Raw genomic sequence first — 15129 nt, forward strand, 5'->3', positions numbered from 1 at the left:
CAAATCCTCCTCCGAGTAGACTCCCAGAATACGTTTATGCTCATTCTTTGCTGTGGTCAAACCCACACATGATGGAAATGGACAGATCTAAGTGTGGGCCCACTGCCCTTCAAACGACACAGACTCTGGGGCCTCACAGGGCCCAACTGGGCCACGGCTTGTCAGTTTCCTCCGGGCGGACATCTCCTGGGCATGTACTGGCCTCAGAGATTCCCTCTTCCTTTGTCTCCCAGATTACATGGTTCTCCTGACGGACAAGTGTGGCCCAAGCAGCCACCCAGCTGACGTGAGCCAAGACCGCACCCCCCAGACCAGTGACAGGGCTCTTCTGGGGTCCCAGGGCCAGCAGGATTCTGTGTGTAAGTGGTGTTTTCATAGAGCAGCCCAGCACAGGGCTTCCTCCCCAGCTCCCAGGTCAGTCAGACCCTGGGGTGGAGAAGTTGCAGCCAGAATGCAGCCACCCAACTGACTGGGGCTTAAGGCGCCCGCCATGATGGTTAGCACATAATCACCTTGAATCCTTGCAAGTCTCTTCTGAACCTGAGGCTCAGAGAGGTGAAGCGATTTGCTCCAGGTCATGCTTGCGAGGAATAAGTGAGGGAGATGGGATTTGAACCCACATGTGGTCTGACTCCAAAGTCCCCACCACCTCACTAAATTATACGTGCCACCTTCACCCATGATCTCTAAGACTCGGGAACTCGCTTGACAGATGAGAAACCAAGGCACCGAGCGCTTGAGCCACAAATGCACATCCCAGTTCCATAGGAACCAGGCTTCTTACTAACTCTGATACAGCCTCCACTCTACCACCCACCCTGGCTCCAGTGGTTAGCCAGGGGGCTTCTGGGAGTTTTGTGTTGTTGTTTCTATATTTGGAGGACTTCTCGTTCTTGTTTGTTTCCTGGATTCTTTGTTTCTGTGGCCCAGGAGATGGAGCATATGTCACCCTGTCTCGAGATTCTTCTGAACAGAGCTGGCAAGGAAATGAGAAAGGATCCTAATTAGGGGGCGATAACCCCACGAAGAAATTCAGATTTTTGCAGCAGGCCGTGTCCTTCCCACAAGCCCTGTGTGTTTGTCAGATGTTTATAGAGCCTTCATTAACAGAGAGCTCCCTTAGATAAGAGGCCTGAGCACAGCATCAAGGGCCAGATAAGAACAAGCGGAGGGCACTTCGGGGACGGCAGGCGGGTGAGAGCCTGTGAACTGGCCCGGGTGCGCGGTGCAGAGCGGTGGGCAGGACAATGCGGGCCGGCTCCTTCCCGGCTCCTCCCCGCACCCGCTAACACACCGCGGCTGCCGCAGTCTTCCGGAGCAGGGCTAGAGCATCCCAAGATGTGCGGCGGGGCGCTCTGGGTGGCCCTGCCTGTGCTCTCCCTGCTGGCCTGCTCCGCGCAGGGGAAACCACTGGAGATCCGGGGACGGGGGTCGGCCGGGGCAGATGCCCGCCGCCTGTTAGGCGGGCCCGGAGGTGAGCGGGAGGGGGGCACCTTCGACCTGAGGATGTTCCTGGAGAACATGAAGGTGGATTTCCTGCGCAGCCTCAACCTGAGCGGGGTCCCTTCCCAGGACAAAACCCGAGCCGAGCCGCCGCAGTACATGATCGACCTGTACAACAGATACACCACCGACAAGACATCCACCCCCGCATCCAATATCGTGCGAAGCTTCAGCGTGGAAGGTAGAGTCGGCTCCACCGGGGCGCCCTGGGTCGGGGTGGGGGACTCAGTGGTCCAAGGCTGCGCTGCCCAGTATGGCGGCCACTGGGCACATGGGACTTGACGTTTCAATTTAAATTAATTTAAATGAAATAAAATTAATAATTTATTTAGTTTCACTAGCTTGGATGCAAGTGCTCAGCAATCATGCATGACTATGGCTACCCTATAGGACAGTGGAGATTATAGAACAGTTCCATCATTGCAGAAAGTTCTACTGGACAGCTCTGCTCTAGAAGATTCTCCCTCCCTGAGCCCAGAGCCACATTTAACACAGTAGGTGCTGAAGGAATGCCAGGTCCCTTCCTTCCATCCCTTCCCTACCTGCCCCTTCCTGTACTGTCCCCTTCCTACTTAGACACAGACAACTTATTTAGCCTCCAACTAACTGGTATATTCTTAAGCACCGAAGGAAAGTCTATTTTTCTCTCATCAAAAGGTGTTTAAAATTCAGATAAATTCCTCTGAGAGAGAAGCATTAACAATAAGAAGAAGTTGTCCGAGGACAACTTAATTATTTTCTAAATATAAAATAATTTCCCTGATTTAGGAGGACTAGAAGATAACAAATGTCAATTTAGGGCTTATGTCCACTAATTCACACAATGTAGGTGACATGATCTTGTGAGCAGGGAAGCCAAGGCTTGCAGACTCTGAGGGAATTTGCCCAGTTCACATATTAGTTAAGCAGCTGGATTCTGACCCAGGCCCACCTGTCTGCACAGCTCACTTTCCCTACGGCTGCAGCCTCTCTCTAACCAGCCAGGCACTCAGAGCTTCATCCCTCCTGGGCTTGAGACCTGCAGAGTCTTAACAGGCTACGCCCTAGCTAAAGGATGCTGTGGTCATGCTGCATGCCCGGCAAGGCTGTATTTTCTGATGGCCCAAAAGAAGAAGAAAATTCTGGATTTTATGTGAACTTGCCTGGTTTCTAAAACAGTGCCTTAATTTTTTAAAAATGAAGTCTGCAGGGCTTAATTTTTTTGTTTTTTAATGTGGTCTGCAAGTCATACAGATACTGCCAGCATCTCACTATGCCCATGGGGCGTGTCTGTAACCTCTGCTTTAGGGAAAGGCCAGGCTTCTTTGACTAGACCCAATCACCAAATCCTGTAGACTGGGAGTCCAGCATTCACAGCTATCTCAGTGACCCCTCCCCACTCGCCCCCATCATTGTCTATGTCCTGGAAACAAGTGCTCTGATCTGATCCCAGCCCTGCCTGTGGCCAGTACTGCTATGAAGGCCAATTATGCTTCCCTTCACAGATGGCCTGAGTATGGCTCAGAGGGGGAGGGTACTTGTTCTCTAAATGTCTGATGCAGTCCCAGGGCCATCTTCTAGGTGTGCCACAGTAAGAGCACAGCGGGTGGTTAATGCACTGCTCACGGACCCCACTCACGACTCACATATGCCACGGTGGCTCACCACATGCTGCAGGAGCTAGACTGATACATCCATGCTGGGTGAGGGGACACAGAGAGCTGTGTGAAAGGCCACATGCTTGGCGGTGGGGGAGCTGTGCACAAGTAGGGAAGGCGGTCTTGGGAGGACACAGAAATACTGATTGAGCATCTGCTGTGGACCAGGGACAGTGCTGGGTAAGTTCCATGTGCCTTCTTGTTGAAGGTTCACACCAACACTGGGAGGTTGGTAGGATGAGTCCCATTCTACAGATGAGGAAACTGAGGCCCAGAGAGACTCAGGATTTCTCCAAAGTCACAAGCCTAGAAGGGAGAGAGTCAGGATTGGCACTTCAGTCTGTCAGACACTGCCGGATTTCACAACAGCACACAGTATCCCCTCATGTTGGCACATAGTAGGTGCTCAGAAAACACAACTTCTCTTCCCTCTTTGCGACCAGGCCATGGTATAATAGAGATGTGCTAATGGCCAGGTGTCAGCCAAGGGAGTGGGAAAGTGAAACAGTTGTGTGGCTAAAAGGCAAGCCCTATGTACGCCTAACATGACCAAGCCGTTGAGGTTAATATATTTTTCCCTCAAACATTAAAAAAAATCATCCACTTTCATTTTGCTCAGAAGTTACAATTCTGAATGATTTTTTATACCATTTAGATGCTGAGATTTTTAACATTGTCATAATGTTGGAATTTTACCATCCCCTCCCATGATCTCTCCTTTAAAATCATACACTCAGGATCTGCACTCTGAGGCTGACAGTGTGCTTTTCTGTTTTGTTAATTTGATTCTTTTTTTTTTTTTTTAAAGAGAGGATCGTTACAGGATGTATGCACTTTGGCAGTTAAACACCCTAAGTCCCAGTCTCCACATCTGTAAAAGTGGAATAATAATTAGATCTTCTCGGGGTCAGTGTGAAGAGAAAAGTGAAATATAATATGCAAAGCTCTTGGTGCAGAGCTGGGCACGTAGTAAATGCTCAACAAACAGCTGGAGCTGTCAATTTCAATGTGATGCATCTCCTGCCTCTGTTTTTCTTTGGAAGATGCCAAATGTACGTTTTAAAATACCCTTCTACATTAAGGGCTTAAGTGAAACCAAACAGAGACTTGATAGAGATAGACAATGTCGTGCCGGATGCCCTTTCATCTAAACCAGGAGTCTCAGCTTTGGTGTCATGAAAACAGACTCTCCCAGCAGATGACTGTCACCGTGTATTTGCATTTCAGATGCCGTCTCTATAGCTGCCACAGAAGACTTCCCTTTCCAGAAACACATCTTGCTCTTCAACATCTCCATTCCCAGGCATGAGCAGATCACCAGGGCCGAGCTCCGACTCTACCTCTCCTGTCAAAGTCATGTGGACTCCTCTCACGAGCTGAAAGGAAACGTGGTCATTTCTGATGTTCTGGATGGAGCCAATGCCTGGGATGCTTCTGGGAGAACCAAGACCTTCCTGGTGTCCCAGGATATCCGGGACGAGGGCTGGGAGAACTTTGAGGTGTCCAGTGCTGTGAAGAGGTGGGTCCGAGCAGACCCCACTAAGAGCAAAAACAAACTGGAAGTGACAGTGGAGAGTCACAGGAAGGGCTGTGACAAGCTGGATATCAGTGTTCCCCCCAGCTCCAAAAACCTGCCCTTCTTTGTCGTCTTCTCCAATGACCGCAGCAACGGCACCAAGGAGACCAGGCTGGAGCTCAGGGAGATGATCGGCCACGAGCAGGAGAGTGTGCTCAAGAAGCTGTTCAAGAACGGCCTGATGGAGGCAGGGGAGAACAAGGACGACGAGGAGGAGGAGGATGTGCAAAGCCACATGGCTGTGAGCTCATCTTTGGCCAGAAGGAAGAGGAGTGCCGGGGCCAACAACCACTGTCAGAAGACCTCCCTGCGGGTGAACTTCGAGGACATCGGCTGGGACAGCTGGATCATCGCGCCCAAGGAGTACGATGCCTTTGAATGTAAAGGCGGCTGCTTCTTTCCCCTCGCTGACGACGTGACCCCGACGAAACACGCCATCGTGCAGACCCTGGTGCATCTCAAGTTCCCCATGAAGGTGGGCAAGGCCTGCTGTGTGCCCACCAAACTGAGCCCCATCTCCATCCTCTACAAGGATGACATGGGGGTCCCCACCCTCAAGTACCACTATGAAGGGATGAGCGTGGCCGAGTGTGGGTGCAGGTAGTGCTGGCCCGTGGGTGGGGGAGGCAGGGTGGAGGGGGCTCCTAGTGAGAGGTCCTGTGTCCCGCTGGGCATGACAGAGACTAAGTCCACCTGGGTGGCAGCCTGGAGAAGGAAGGGGAGCCACCAGGTCCTTGCGGTAAAGACCTGCTCTCCCTCTCACGGCCCACCCCAAGCACACACCACTGGGTTGAACTGCAGGGGAGGGGATGCCAACGGGCAATGGGGGTTTGGGGAGAAGAGGAAGGCCTGGAAGTGTTGCTGGGGTGGAAGGGGAGATGAAGAAAAGGGGACAAGAGAAAAATTATCCAGAGTCAGCAGAAAACTGAGCGAAAACGAGGCCAAGGAGTATAGACGGGAGATGCACAGAGATTAATGGAAATTAGAGGACGTGAGAGGCATGGGGTTTATTCCAATAACCTCAGGGAGTGAAGGGGAAAGGAATGGGCTGTGTGCGCCACACCCACTCCACGTTATTCCCACGACCTGTGAGATGGGCGTTGTGACTCCCAATGACTCCCGGTTCACACACGCAGAAGCCAAAACTTGGGCAGTTCAAGTAGCAACAGTCAATGGCATGGTTCCAACCCACGGGTCTCCATAGGTCTGTCGATCTCTGAAGCCCAGGACCTCCCCAAGTATCCCACTGAGGTTTAGCAGGTCACCTGGTAGCTGCAGACAATTAGACTTTGTGGGCTGGGGAGTGCGGGGCAAACGGGACTGAGGCCGGCCAGTACCCAGCAGGATGACTGGGCTGCTTGCCACATCCAGGGCGTGTTCTAACTGCTCCGCGCCTGTGCTGATTCAGTGTCCAGGTGCTTTTTAAGATGACCCCTGAGTCACTGAAAAACATCCCCTAAAGCAACTGTGGGATGGAGAGAGGGCAGGCCGGAAGCCCTCAGGCTGCAGTGAACACTGTGGCTGGAGGTACTTTGACCTGCTGGTTCATACAGGGTCACTCGCCGCCGTGGACTCAAACTGCAGGATGGTTTGGAAGGGAGTGCACAGTTAACCCTGAGGGATGGGGCAGCCCATGGCCTGTGTCTCTGCAGTTACTTAGTCAGCACCACCAGTTCACCAGCATCACACACCATGGGCTCCCCTCCCACAAGGACTCCATGGATGACAAGACCTGGATTTGAATTTGTTGGAATAAATGCACTCTTGCTTCGGTATTTGCAACATCCCTATTCTTACTCCATGTACTCAGGTGATGACATCCAGTCCTCCTGGGTGAGGGCTTCTGGCCACTGGCGAACTCAGGTCCTTATTGGCCGCATTTGGCTCTGGCTGCACTCGCTGGCTTTCTTGAGCAACGTGTGTCCAGCCCGGGTACTGGGCTTGGGTCTTGGGACCAGGCTCCTTCCCCACTGACCGCAAAAGAGGACCTCTGACTCTTGAGGTCACACATGGAATGGGGAGGAGTAGGAAGTTCTGACCGCTGACCAGAGCAGAGCCTATAGGAGGCCTGGAGAGACCTGGGCCATTCCCACTGGTTGAAGTTCCCTGAATATTTTTTTTTTAATGGTTTGTGTTAAATGTTTACATGGAACCAATGAACAGCTTTAACACAAAAATGCAATAAAAACATTATTGTTTAATTACTGGAGTTACAGAAAATACTAATTCCTGGTACGACAATGTTTCTCAATTGTAAGGATGGAGGACAGACGTCTTTTAGTCCCGGTGGTGTATTTCTGTGCCTGCATCAAAGTGTCACTTCGAAATAAACTCAGAAGTCTAATCTGTGGCCTTTCTGGAGTATGAGACCTGTACCTGATGGTCCCTTAGCCCCACACCCTGCCCACCCCTCCCTTCAGGCCCTTCTTTCCCTGGCGGGGAGTGGAAGGGAGAGTCACGGAGAGGGGTGGACACATGTGGGCGGTGTCTCTGCAGGTTGTGGGGAAGGGATGCGTCTGTGTAAGAGCCCGCCCGTGTGTGGGTATGCGAGCCTGGGTGTGAGCAGGTGTGAAGTGGATACTTGCAAGTGGACGACAGTCAGCCCCATGCCTTCCTTGACCTCCCCACACGTCAGGGGCAGGAGGCTGGGCTCTGGCCAGAGAGACACGTCCGGCCGTAAATCCTGTCTGCCCGGTGTCCTGGGGCCTGCACAACTCTTCCAGCCTTTGCTCCCTCTACATCCCTGCTCAGACGCCCAGCTCCAGCCAGATACACTCAAGGCCACCTTCTGTTCTCAGCCCTCAGGTGACTGCCATGGCTGCCCCGCCCCCGGCTCTGCAGCCCAAGTCCACCTTCCATGAAGGCCCAGCTCTAGTGTCACCCACACACACCCCCTGGCCCCTCTCTTGATGCTCTAATTCTGATCTTCTTGGCTCTAAGGGACATTACAGTGCTTTTGTCTCCTGGTTGCCATTGGCCTTGTGTGGGGTCCTATTGACCTCTTATCTTGAGCCTCTTGGGGCACCGAGTCCTCTGGGGACAAGGCCCAAGGGCCTCTGGCCTCAGTCGCTCCCTGGAGGGCTGATGTGGGTTGTGGCTCAGGACAAAGTGATTTGGATGGATGTGCTGGGACAGAACTTGCAAGGAGATCCTGAGAAATGCCCTCTGCCTTCCATTTCACTGTGTTCTTTCCACCAGACCCTCCAAAGCTTGTTCAGCCCCAGCCAGAGAATGAAATCCAACAGCGCCATCCTCTGGACACTCTGTTACGCAGCCGATCAGCCCTCTGCCCAATGACTGCCACAGTCAATGCTGCATTTGTAGTGTGTCCTGAAGCGTTTTCATTTTTATCCTCTCGGGGTGATGATCACGGATATGAAGTGGCAGTCCCACAGGCCGCTTGGTGTCATGTTCTGCTCTTGCCATCTCGAAATCCATAACACTTTTTAAACAAGGGATCCACATTTTCATTCTGTGCCTGGCCCGGCAAACAATGCAGCTGGTTCTAGATGCTTGTGTGTGGTTTGCATCTTGGTTTCCCGAGTCCCAGGAACACTCTGGAGGCTGCTTCAGGCCCAGACACTGACATGATCCTGTAGAAGAGGGTGTCGGAGCTTGGCTGCTGAGAGCTTCCCCGCGGTCTGAGTGAAAGGACCAGCCCTGCCTCTCCTCCCTGGCTCATGCCGAGGGGGCCCAGGGGCTTCTCTGGTCTGTGACCAAAGGCAGCAACACTGTTTGGCTCTCAAAGGCTGGTCCATTCCATCTATATGGCAGCTCCCATGGGAGCAGCCTGATACAAAGGGGATCCCACTTTTCCCGGATGTGCCTTAAAGAGGAGGCCAGAGGCTGTACACTAGACAGCAGCACTGGTGGCACACAGATGGCTTCCGTGAGACCAAACTGAATAAACTTTTTGGAACTTCTTTCCTTTTCAAATCAGATCGTCTAACTCAGGTAGAAATCTCACACCGTTGTCTCAGCTTCCCTGAACACCTCTCACTAAGACGAGCACCCCTCCCCGAGGGAACCCTTTTCATCAGCAGACGACTCCGGTCCTCAGAAAGATGTCCCTGGGCCCGCAGCAAACGGCTGCTCCTCTACGACTCTCTCCCATGAACTTCTGTTCTGGATGAGGGTCCCCTTCCTCCCAGAGAGCCTGACACCCGAGCTGTCTTGACGGGGGCTGAGGAGCTGGACAGTGAATATGTGAGCTTTGTGGCCCTCTCAGGACCCCAGTATCACACTTGCATTGGGGAGGCCATTTGGGGCCGCACCTCCAGTGCCTTCCAGGTCATCCACATCTGTGCCCGACGGTCCTTCCTTCGCCTGGACCATGCTCCTGCTGGGCAGTGCTTGGCCGACTTCTTCCTCTGGCTCAGTGACCATCACCCTGATTTGCCTGGGATGGTCCTGGTTAATGCGTCTTGTCCATGTATAACTGAAATTAGGGCCTCTGTTTGGATGACAGGTTATATGGTGTCCATAGTCAGGGACAGCTCAGGGGCCAATAGCAGAGGGCAGTTGGGAGCAGCAGGGTGGCTGGAAGAGCACCGGGTGTGAGGTTGCCTGGCCTGGGCTCAGGTCCTGACCAGGTCACTCCCTGGTTCATGGTCACATCAATGGTCACTGAGTCTTGAGGTCCTTGCTTATCACCCCCAAAATGGCATGCAAATGCTTCCTGGGTACTTTGGAAAGGTTCATGTAAGTTCTTGCTTCTCTTTCTGAGTAATATTTGGAAAAATGTTGGAGCTACACTATTCCCTTTTATTACACTCTTTCACCCTGAGTCTTCATTTCTTTCCTCATTATCTTTTCTTATTTCCCTCCTCTTCATTTCTCCCCATGCTCTCCCAGTATTTTCAGCCTTCCTACCTGTACCTGGGTTGGAAGCAAGAGTCACCTCTGCCTATATGTGTCCTCCCCATGCACATGCACCAGAGGTCCTCCATGTGCTGGGCACCCAAACCTGAAATGTAGCCAGACATCTGGGAACTGCAAAGACACCTCTCTACTCTACTTCCTTGATTTGCCTGGACCCAGGGGTCTCATGGAGAAAATCCTGATGCCTCTTAATCATTGGGGTTCATACATATACAGACATGTCTGATAAACCTGGGAGAAAGAAAAGCAAGAAGAACGGCTAAGTCATGGGAGAAAAGTGAGGTCAGCATCTGGAAGGCAGGCCCTGCTCACCAGCAATGTACCGATGACCTCAGACACAGGGTGAGGCCACCCCAGGCAACACAAGTGGACAGAGAGGACTACAGGTAAACCAGTCCAAAGAGCACCATTGAGAGGGAAAGCTGGAAGAATTATAGTATGAGGGGTGCTAGCTCCCTGGTCTTCCAGAAAAGAGCTGGCACAAGAAAAGGGAGACTTTTCTTAGTGCCTGGAGAGAGAGAAAAAGAAAGAGGGGAGACAGAGAGAGAAAGAGAGAGAGAGAGGGGAATGAACAGGAGAGAGCAGGAGACAGCCCTCCTGGAGAGTAGATGCTCAAGGGACATCAGAGGTTGAGGACAGCTGAGCCCAGTGGCCTGAGCAGAGCCCCAGGCCCTCCAGGGTCTGCCCCCCGACCCGTTCCAAGGGCTCCAGGAGGACCTGCTCTTAGATTTCCAAGGTTGTGTTCCATTCACCATTCCCACCACTCCCATCTTATCCGTCTTATCCTGTGGATTCCCACAGGATGGGGGGAGATATTCTGGGTTCAGGCTTCACATCAGCATCCAGCAGCCTATCTGTCCTGGACTTACAGAGACATGGCATTGCTGGGGTTACTAAAGCCATAAGGGATCCAGGCCCTACTCATGTCCCCAAACCCCCCTCTCACCACAAGTCCATGCCTGGGGTTTGGACACAGAGGGAGGAACCAAAGCCCAGGTAAGGGAGGACGGCAATGTCCTCCCTTCCTTCGGCCAGTCCACTGCTCCTCAGCTCTGTGATCTTGGGCATGTTCTGTAACCTCCCCAAGCCCCAGCTTCCTCACCCATAAAATAGGAGGAAGGATGGCTTAGGAGAAATCACCTTAGAAGCAGGATGTGAACAAGGTCTATGAATGAAGGCATCACCCGTGAACACTTACTGCACAAGGCCTTGCAGACTTGGGGTAGCAGGAAACCTACATGACCCTCGTTTACTCTTATGGTTTTAGCTCTCTGGTAAAAATGAGTGCTTAGGCATGAATTCTCTCCAGATTTAATTTTTTTAAAATCTCATTTATTTGTAAAAAGCATGCGTTCCCAGAACCTCTTTAGGCCCTGCACTCCTGTGCTTTGTCTTTAGGCTGGTTCTGGCCACAACTTTCATTGTCTGTAAACTTGAATTTCTTTCCTCGCTGCACAAAAAATGTTTGATACAGGGAAGAGTCAAGGCAGCCACGTGCTTCATAGAGGTTTACCCCCTGCAGAGAAAGCATGTGGGTGACGTTCCCACTGCCCTTAGGACCTTGGTCACTACTCAGAGTGCCAGACACACCTCAGAACTGATCCCAGTTCAAAGCACCACCCCGGCCCCGCCCCGCCCGGCTCATTGTCTGGCACACAGCGCCCCCTGGAGGTGCCAGTGGGAGCTGCACCCACAGTTACCCTAGGTCTCTTCTGCCTCAGACAAATGATGTTATTTGGGGGCTCTGAACACTTCTTATGTGAACACTTCTTATGTGAGTGGTTAACAGCTGGAATGATCTTTATTCTGGGACTTCAGTTATTGTTTTCAACCTTTCATGGCACAAAACTGTAAACATGCTTTGCTGGGAAGTGGGAATAAGGAATAAACAGAACCAGCCCTTCCTTGCCTAGAGCAGTACACCTTAGCTCTTCATATAATTAAAATAATATCGATTCTACATGAACTGTCCCATAAAATAGAAAAAAATTAAGGAATGGGAGGAGAAAAAATCCTTTCCAACTCATTTTATGAGGTCAGAACTACCTTGAAACCAAAGCCAAAAGAAAAGACTACATATGGATATCCCTCATGAGCATGCAAAAATCCTCAAAAAAACACCAGTAAATTGAATCCAACAATATATAATAGGATAATACATAATGACCCAGAGAAATTTATCCCACAAATGAAAGACTGGTTAAATATTAGAAAACCAATCAATGTAATCAACAATGTCAACAATCTAAAGAGGAAAAAACATGATCATCTCAATAGATGCATTTCACAATACCTAACATCTGTACATGATTTTCTTTTTAATTCTTAAATACTAGGAATATAAGAGAATTTTCTTAAACTGATAGAGAGCATCTATCAAAAAACAAAACAAAACAAAAACAAATATACAGTTAACATTACACTGATGATGAAAGACTGAATTGTTTCTCCCTAAGATCAGGATCAAGGCCCTGGAGGTCCTAAGGAGTGCAATAGGCAAGGCTAAGAAATGAAGTCTGTAGATGGGAGAGAAAGAAATACAATATGAATATCCCTCTAGAAAACTCTAAGGAAACTATTAAAAACATAGTGGATGAATAAATGAGTTTAACAAGGTTGCAGGATTTAAGATTAATACACAATGAATAACTAGAAATTAAAATTGTAAGAAAAACATATCATTTACAATAGCACCCGAAAATAATGAGAAATGCTTAAGTATAAAACTAACAAAATATTGAATGGGAGAAAATATTTGCAAATGAAGCAACTGACAAAGGATTAATCTCCAAAATTTACAAGCAGCTCATGCAGCTCAATATCAAAACAACAAACAACCAATATCAAAACAAACAACAATCCAAAAATGGGCAGAAGGGCTTCCCTGGTGGCACAGTGGTTGAGAGTCCGCCTGCCGATGCAGGGGACACAGGTTTGTGCCCCGGTCCAGGAGGATCCCACATGCCGCGGAGCGGCTGGGCCCGTGGGCCATGGCCGCTGCGCCTGCGCGTCCGGAGCCTGTGCTCCGCAAGGGGAGAGGCCACAACAGTGAGAGGCCCGTGTACCGCCAAAAAAAAATGGGCAGAAGACCTAAACAAACATTTCTCCAAAGAAGATAAACAGATCGCCAACAAACACATGAAAGAATGCTCAACATCATTAACCATCAGAGAACTGCAAATCAAAACTACCATGAGATATCATCTCACACCTGTCAGAATGGCCATCATCAAAAAATCTACAAACACTAAATGCTGGAGAGGGTGTGGAGAAAAGGGAACCCTCTTGCACTGTTGGTGGGAATGTAAATTGATACAGCCACTATGGAGAACAGTATGGAGGTTCCTTAAAAAACTGGAAACAGAACTACCATATGACCCAGCAATCCCACTACTGGGCATGTACCCTGAGAAAACCATAATTCAAAAAGAGTCATGTACCTCAATGTTCATTGCAGCTCTGTTTACAATAGCCAGGACATGGAAGCAACCTAAGTGTGCATCAACAGATGAATGCATAAAGAAGATGTGGCACATATATACAATGGAATATTACTCAGCCATAAAGAGAAACGAAATTGAGCTCTTTGTAGTGAGGTGGATGGACCTAGAGTCTGTCATACAGAGTGAAGTTAAGTCAGAAAGAGAAAAACAAATACCATATGCTAACACATATATATGGAATCTAAAAAAAAAAAAAACAAATAAAATCATCATGAAGAACCTAGGGGCAGGACGGGAATAAAGACACAGACCTACTAGAGAATGGACTTGAGGACACAGGGAGGGGGAAAGGTAAGCTGGGACGAAGTGAGAGAGTGGCATGGACATACATACACTACCAAATGTAGAATAGATAGCTAGTGGGAAGCAGCCGCATAGCACAGGGTGATCAGCTCGGTGCTTTGTGACCACCTAGAGGGATGGGATAAGGAGGGTGGGAGGGAGGGAGACACAAGAGGGAAGAGATATGGGGATATATGTATATGTATAGCTGATTCACTTGACTATAAAGCAGAAACTAACACACCACTGTAAAGCAACTATATTCCAATAAAGATGTTCAAAAAAATTTAAAACAAACAAATAAATAAAAGTTAGGTTATTTGTCTTTTTATTGTTGAGTTGTAAGTGTTCTTTATATGTTCTAGATACTAGACCATTATCAGATAAATGATTTTCAAATATTTTCTCCCATTCTGTAGGTAAATAGCAGTGTCTTTTAATAAATAAAAATACTTTTGAGAACAAAAACAATAAAAATTAAAAAATAAAACTAACAAAATATTTACATAATTTGTATACTGAGACCATACAGCACTGAAAAATCAATGACGACATAAATAAATGGAATTATACCATTTTCAAAGATTGGAAGTCTCAATATTGTTAAGATGTCAATTGTCCCCTAACTGATCTATAGCTTCAGTTCAAACCAAATCAATTGTCTGATTCTAAAATCAATTATTGGTATCTGAAATATACATGGCTTTAGATAAATCCATATAAATCCAAAGGAACTAGAATAACCAAAATAATTTTGAAGAATAACGAAGTTCGAGGGATTACACTACATGATTTCAAGACATACTATAAACTAAAGTAACCAAAAGAGTGTGGTATTGGTGAAAAAACAGACAGAATACAGCAGAACAGAGAGTACAGAAATAGAGCCACCCATATGTGGTTAATCACTTTTTGACCTAATGCCAAGGCAATTCAATGGGACAGGAAAGTTTTTTCAACAACTAGTGTTGGCAACTGGATATTGACATGGAAAAAGAAAATCTTGACCCCTTCCTCGTATGATAAAATAAATACACACATACAAAAGTAACTCCAAATGGATTATAAATGTAAAAACTAAAGCTATGGAACTTCTAGAACAAAATATTAAAGAAAAGCTTGGTGACCTTGGAATAGGCAAAGATTTCTTAGATATGGCACCAAGAATATGAATCATAAAAGAAAACAATGATAAATTGGAATTCATCAAAAACAAGAACTTTTAATCTTCAAAAGACACTGTTAAGGACATGAAAAGACAAGTCACAGATTGCGAAAAAATATTTGCAATAATACATCAGGCAAACGACTCATATCTAAAATGTACAAATAATTCTTATTTGATCAATAGTAAGACAAAAAACAGCCTCCTCCCCCTACCCCCTACAAATGGGCAAAAGGTTTAAACAGACATTTTACTACAGAAAATATACAAACGGTCAACAAACAGATGCCCAACACAATTAGTCATCAAGGAAGTCCCAATTAAAATCACAATGAGAATGTACTATATAGCCATTATAATAGTCAAAATTTAAAAGTCTAACCATGCATACAAATTGTTGGCATTAATGTGGGGGAATTGAAAGTCTCATATGTGGCTGGTAGAAATTTCAAGTTTGGAAAACATTTAGAGTGTTTCTTAAAATGTTAAACATGCATTCTTGTCCTAGTGAAAATAAAAACATATATCCACGCAGAAACTTATACTCAAATATTCACAGCAGCTGTATTTGTAATAGTTACG

The 15129-nt window shown here is 48.1% G+C and overlaps 1 protein-coding gene across 1 annotated transcript; it reads left to right on the forward strand.

The window, feature by feature from the left end:
• The first annotated feature begins 1338 nt into the window (after positions 1 to 1338).
• Positions 1339 to 5320, forward strand: GDF2 (growth differentiation factor 2). Its single transcript, XM_059053095.2, has 2 exons — positions 1339 to 1684; positions 4368 to 5320. The coding sequence occupies exons 1-2, from the start codon at positions 1339 to 1341 to the stop codon at positions 5318 to 5320; spliced, it is 1299 nt and encodes a 432-aa protein (XP_058909078.1).
• Positions 5321 to 15129: the final 9809 nt, after the last annotated feature.

Source organism: Kogia breviceps, chromosome 2 (genome assembly GCF_026419965.1).
Source record: "Kogia breviceps isolate mKogBre1 chromosome 2, mKogBre1 haplotype 1, whole genome shotgun sequence".
Lineage (NCBI taxonomy): Eukaryota > Metazoa > Chordata > Mammalia > Artiodactyla > Physeteridae > Kogia > Kogia breviceps.

Coding starts and splice junctions, on each gene's coding strand:
- GDF2 (XM_059053095.2), top strand. CDS start 1,339: ATGTGCGGCGGGGCGCTCTGGGTGGCCCTGCCTGTGCTCTCCCTGCTG. Junction 1,685..4,367: donor GCGAAGCTTCAGCGTGGAAG/GTAGAGTCGGCT, acceptor TTTGCATTTCAG/ATGCCGTCTCTATAGCTGCC.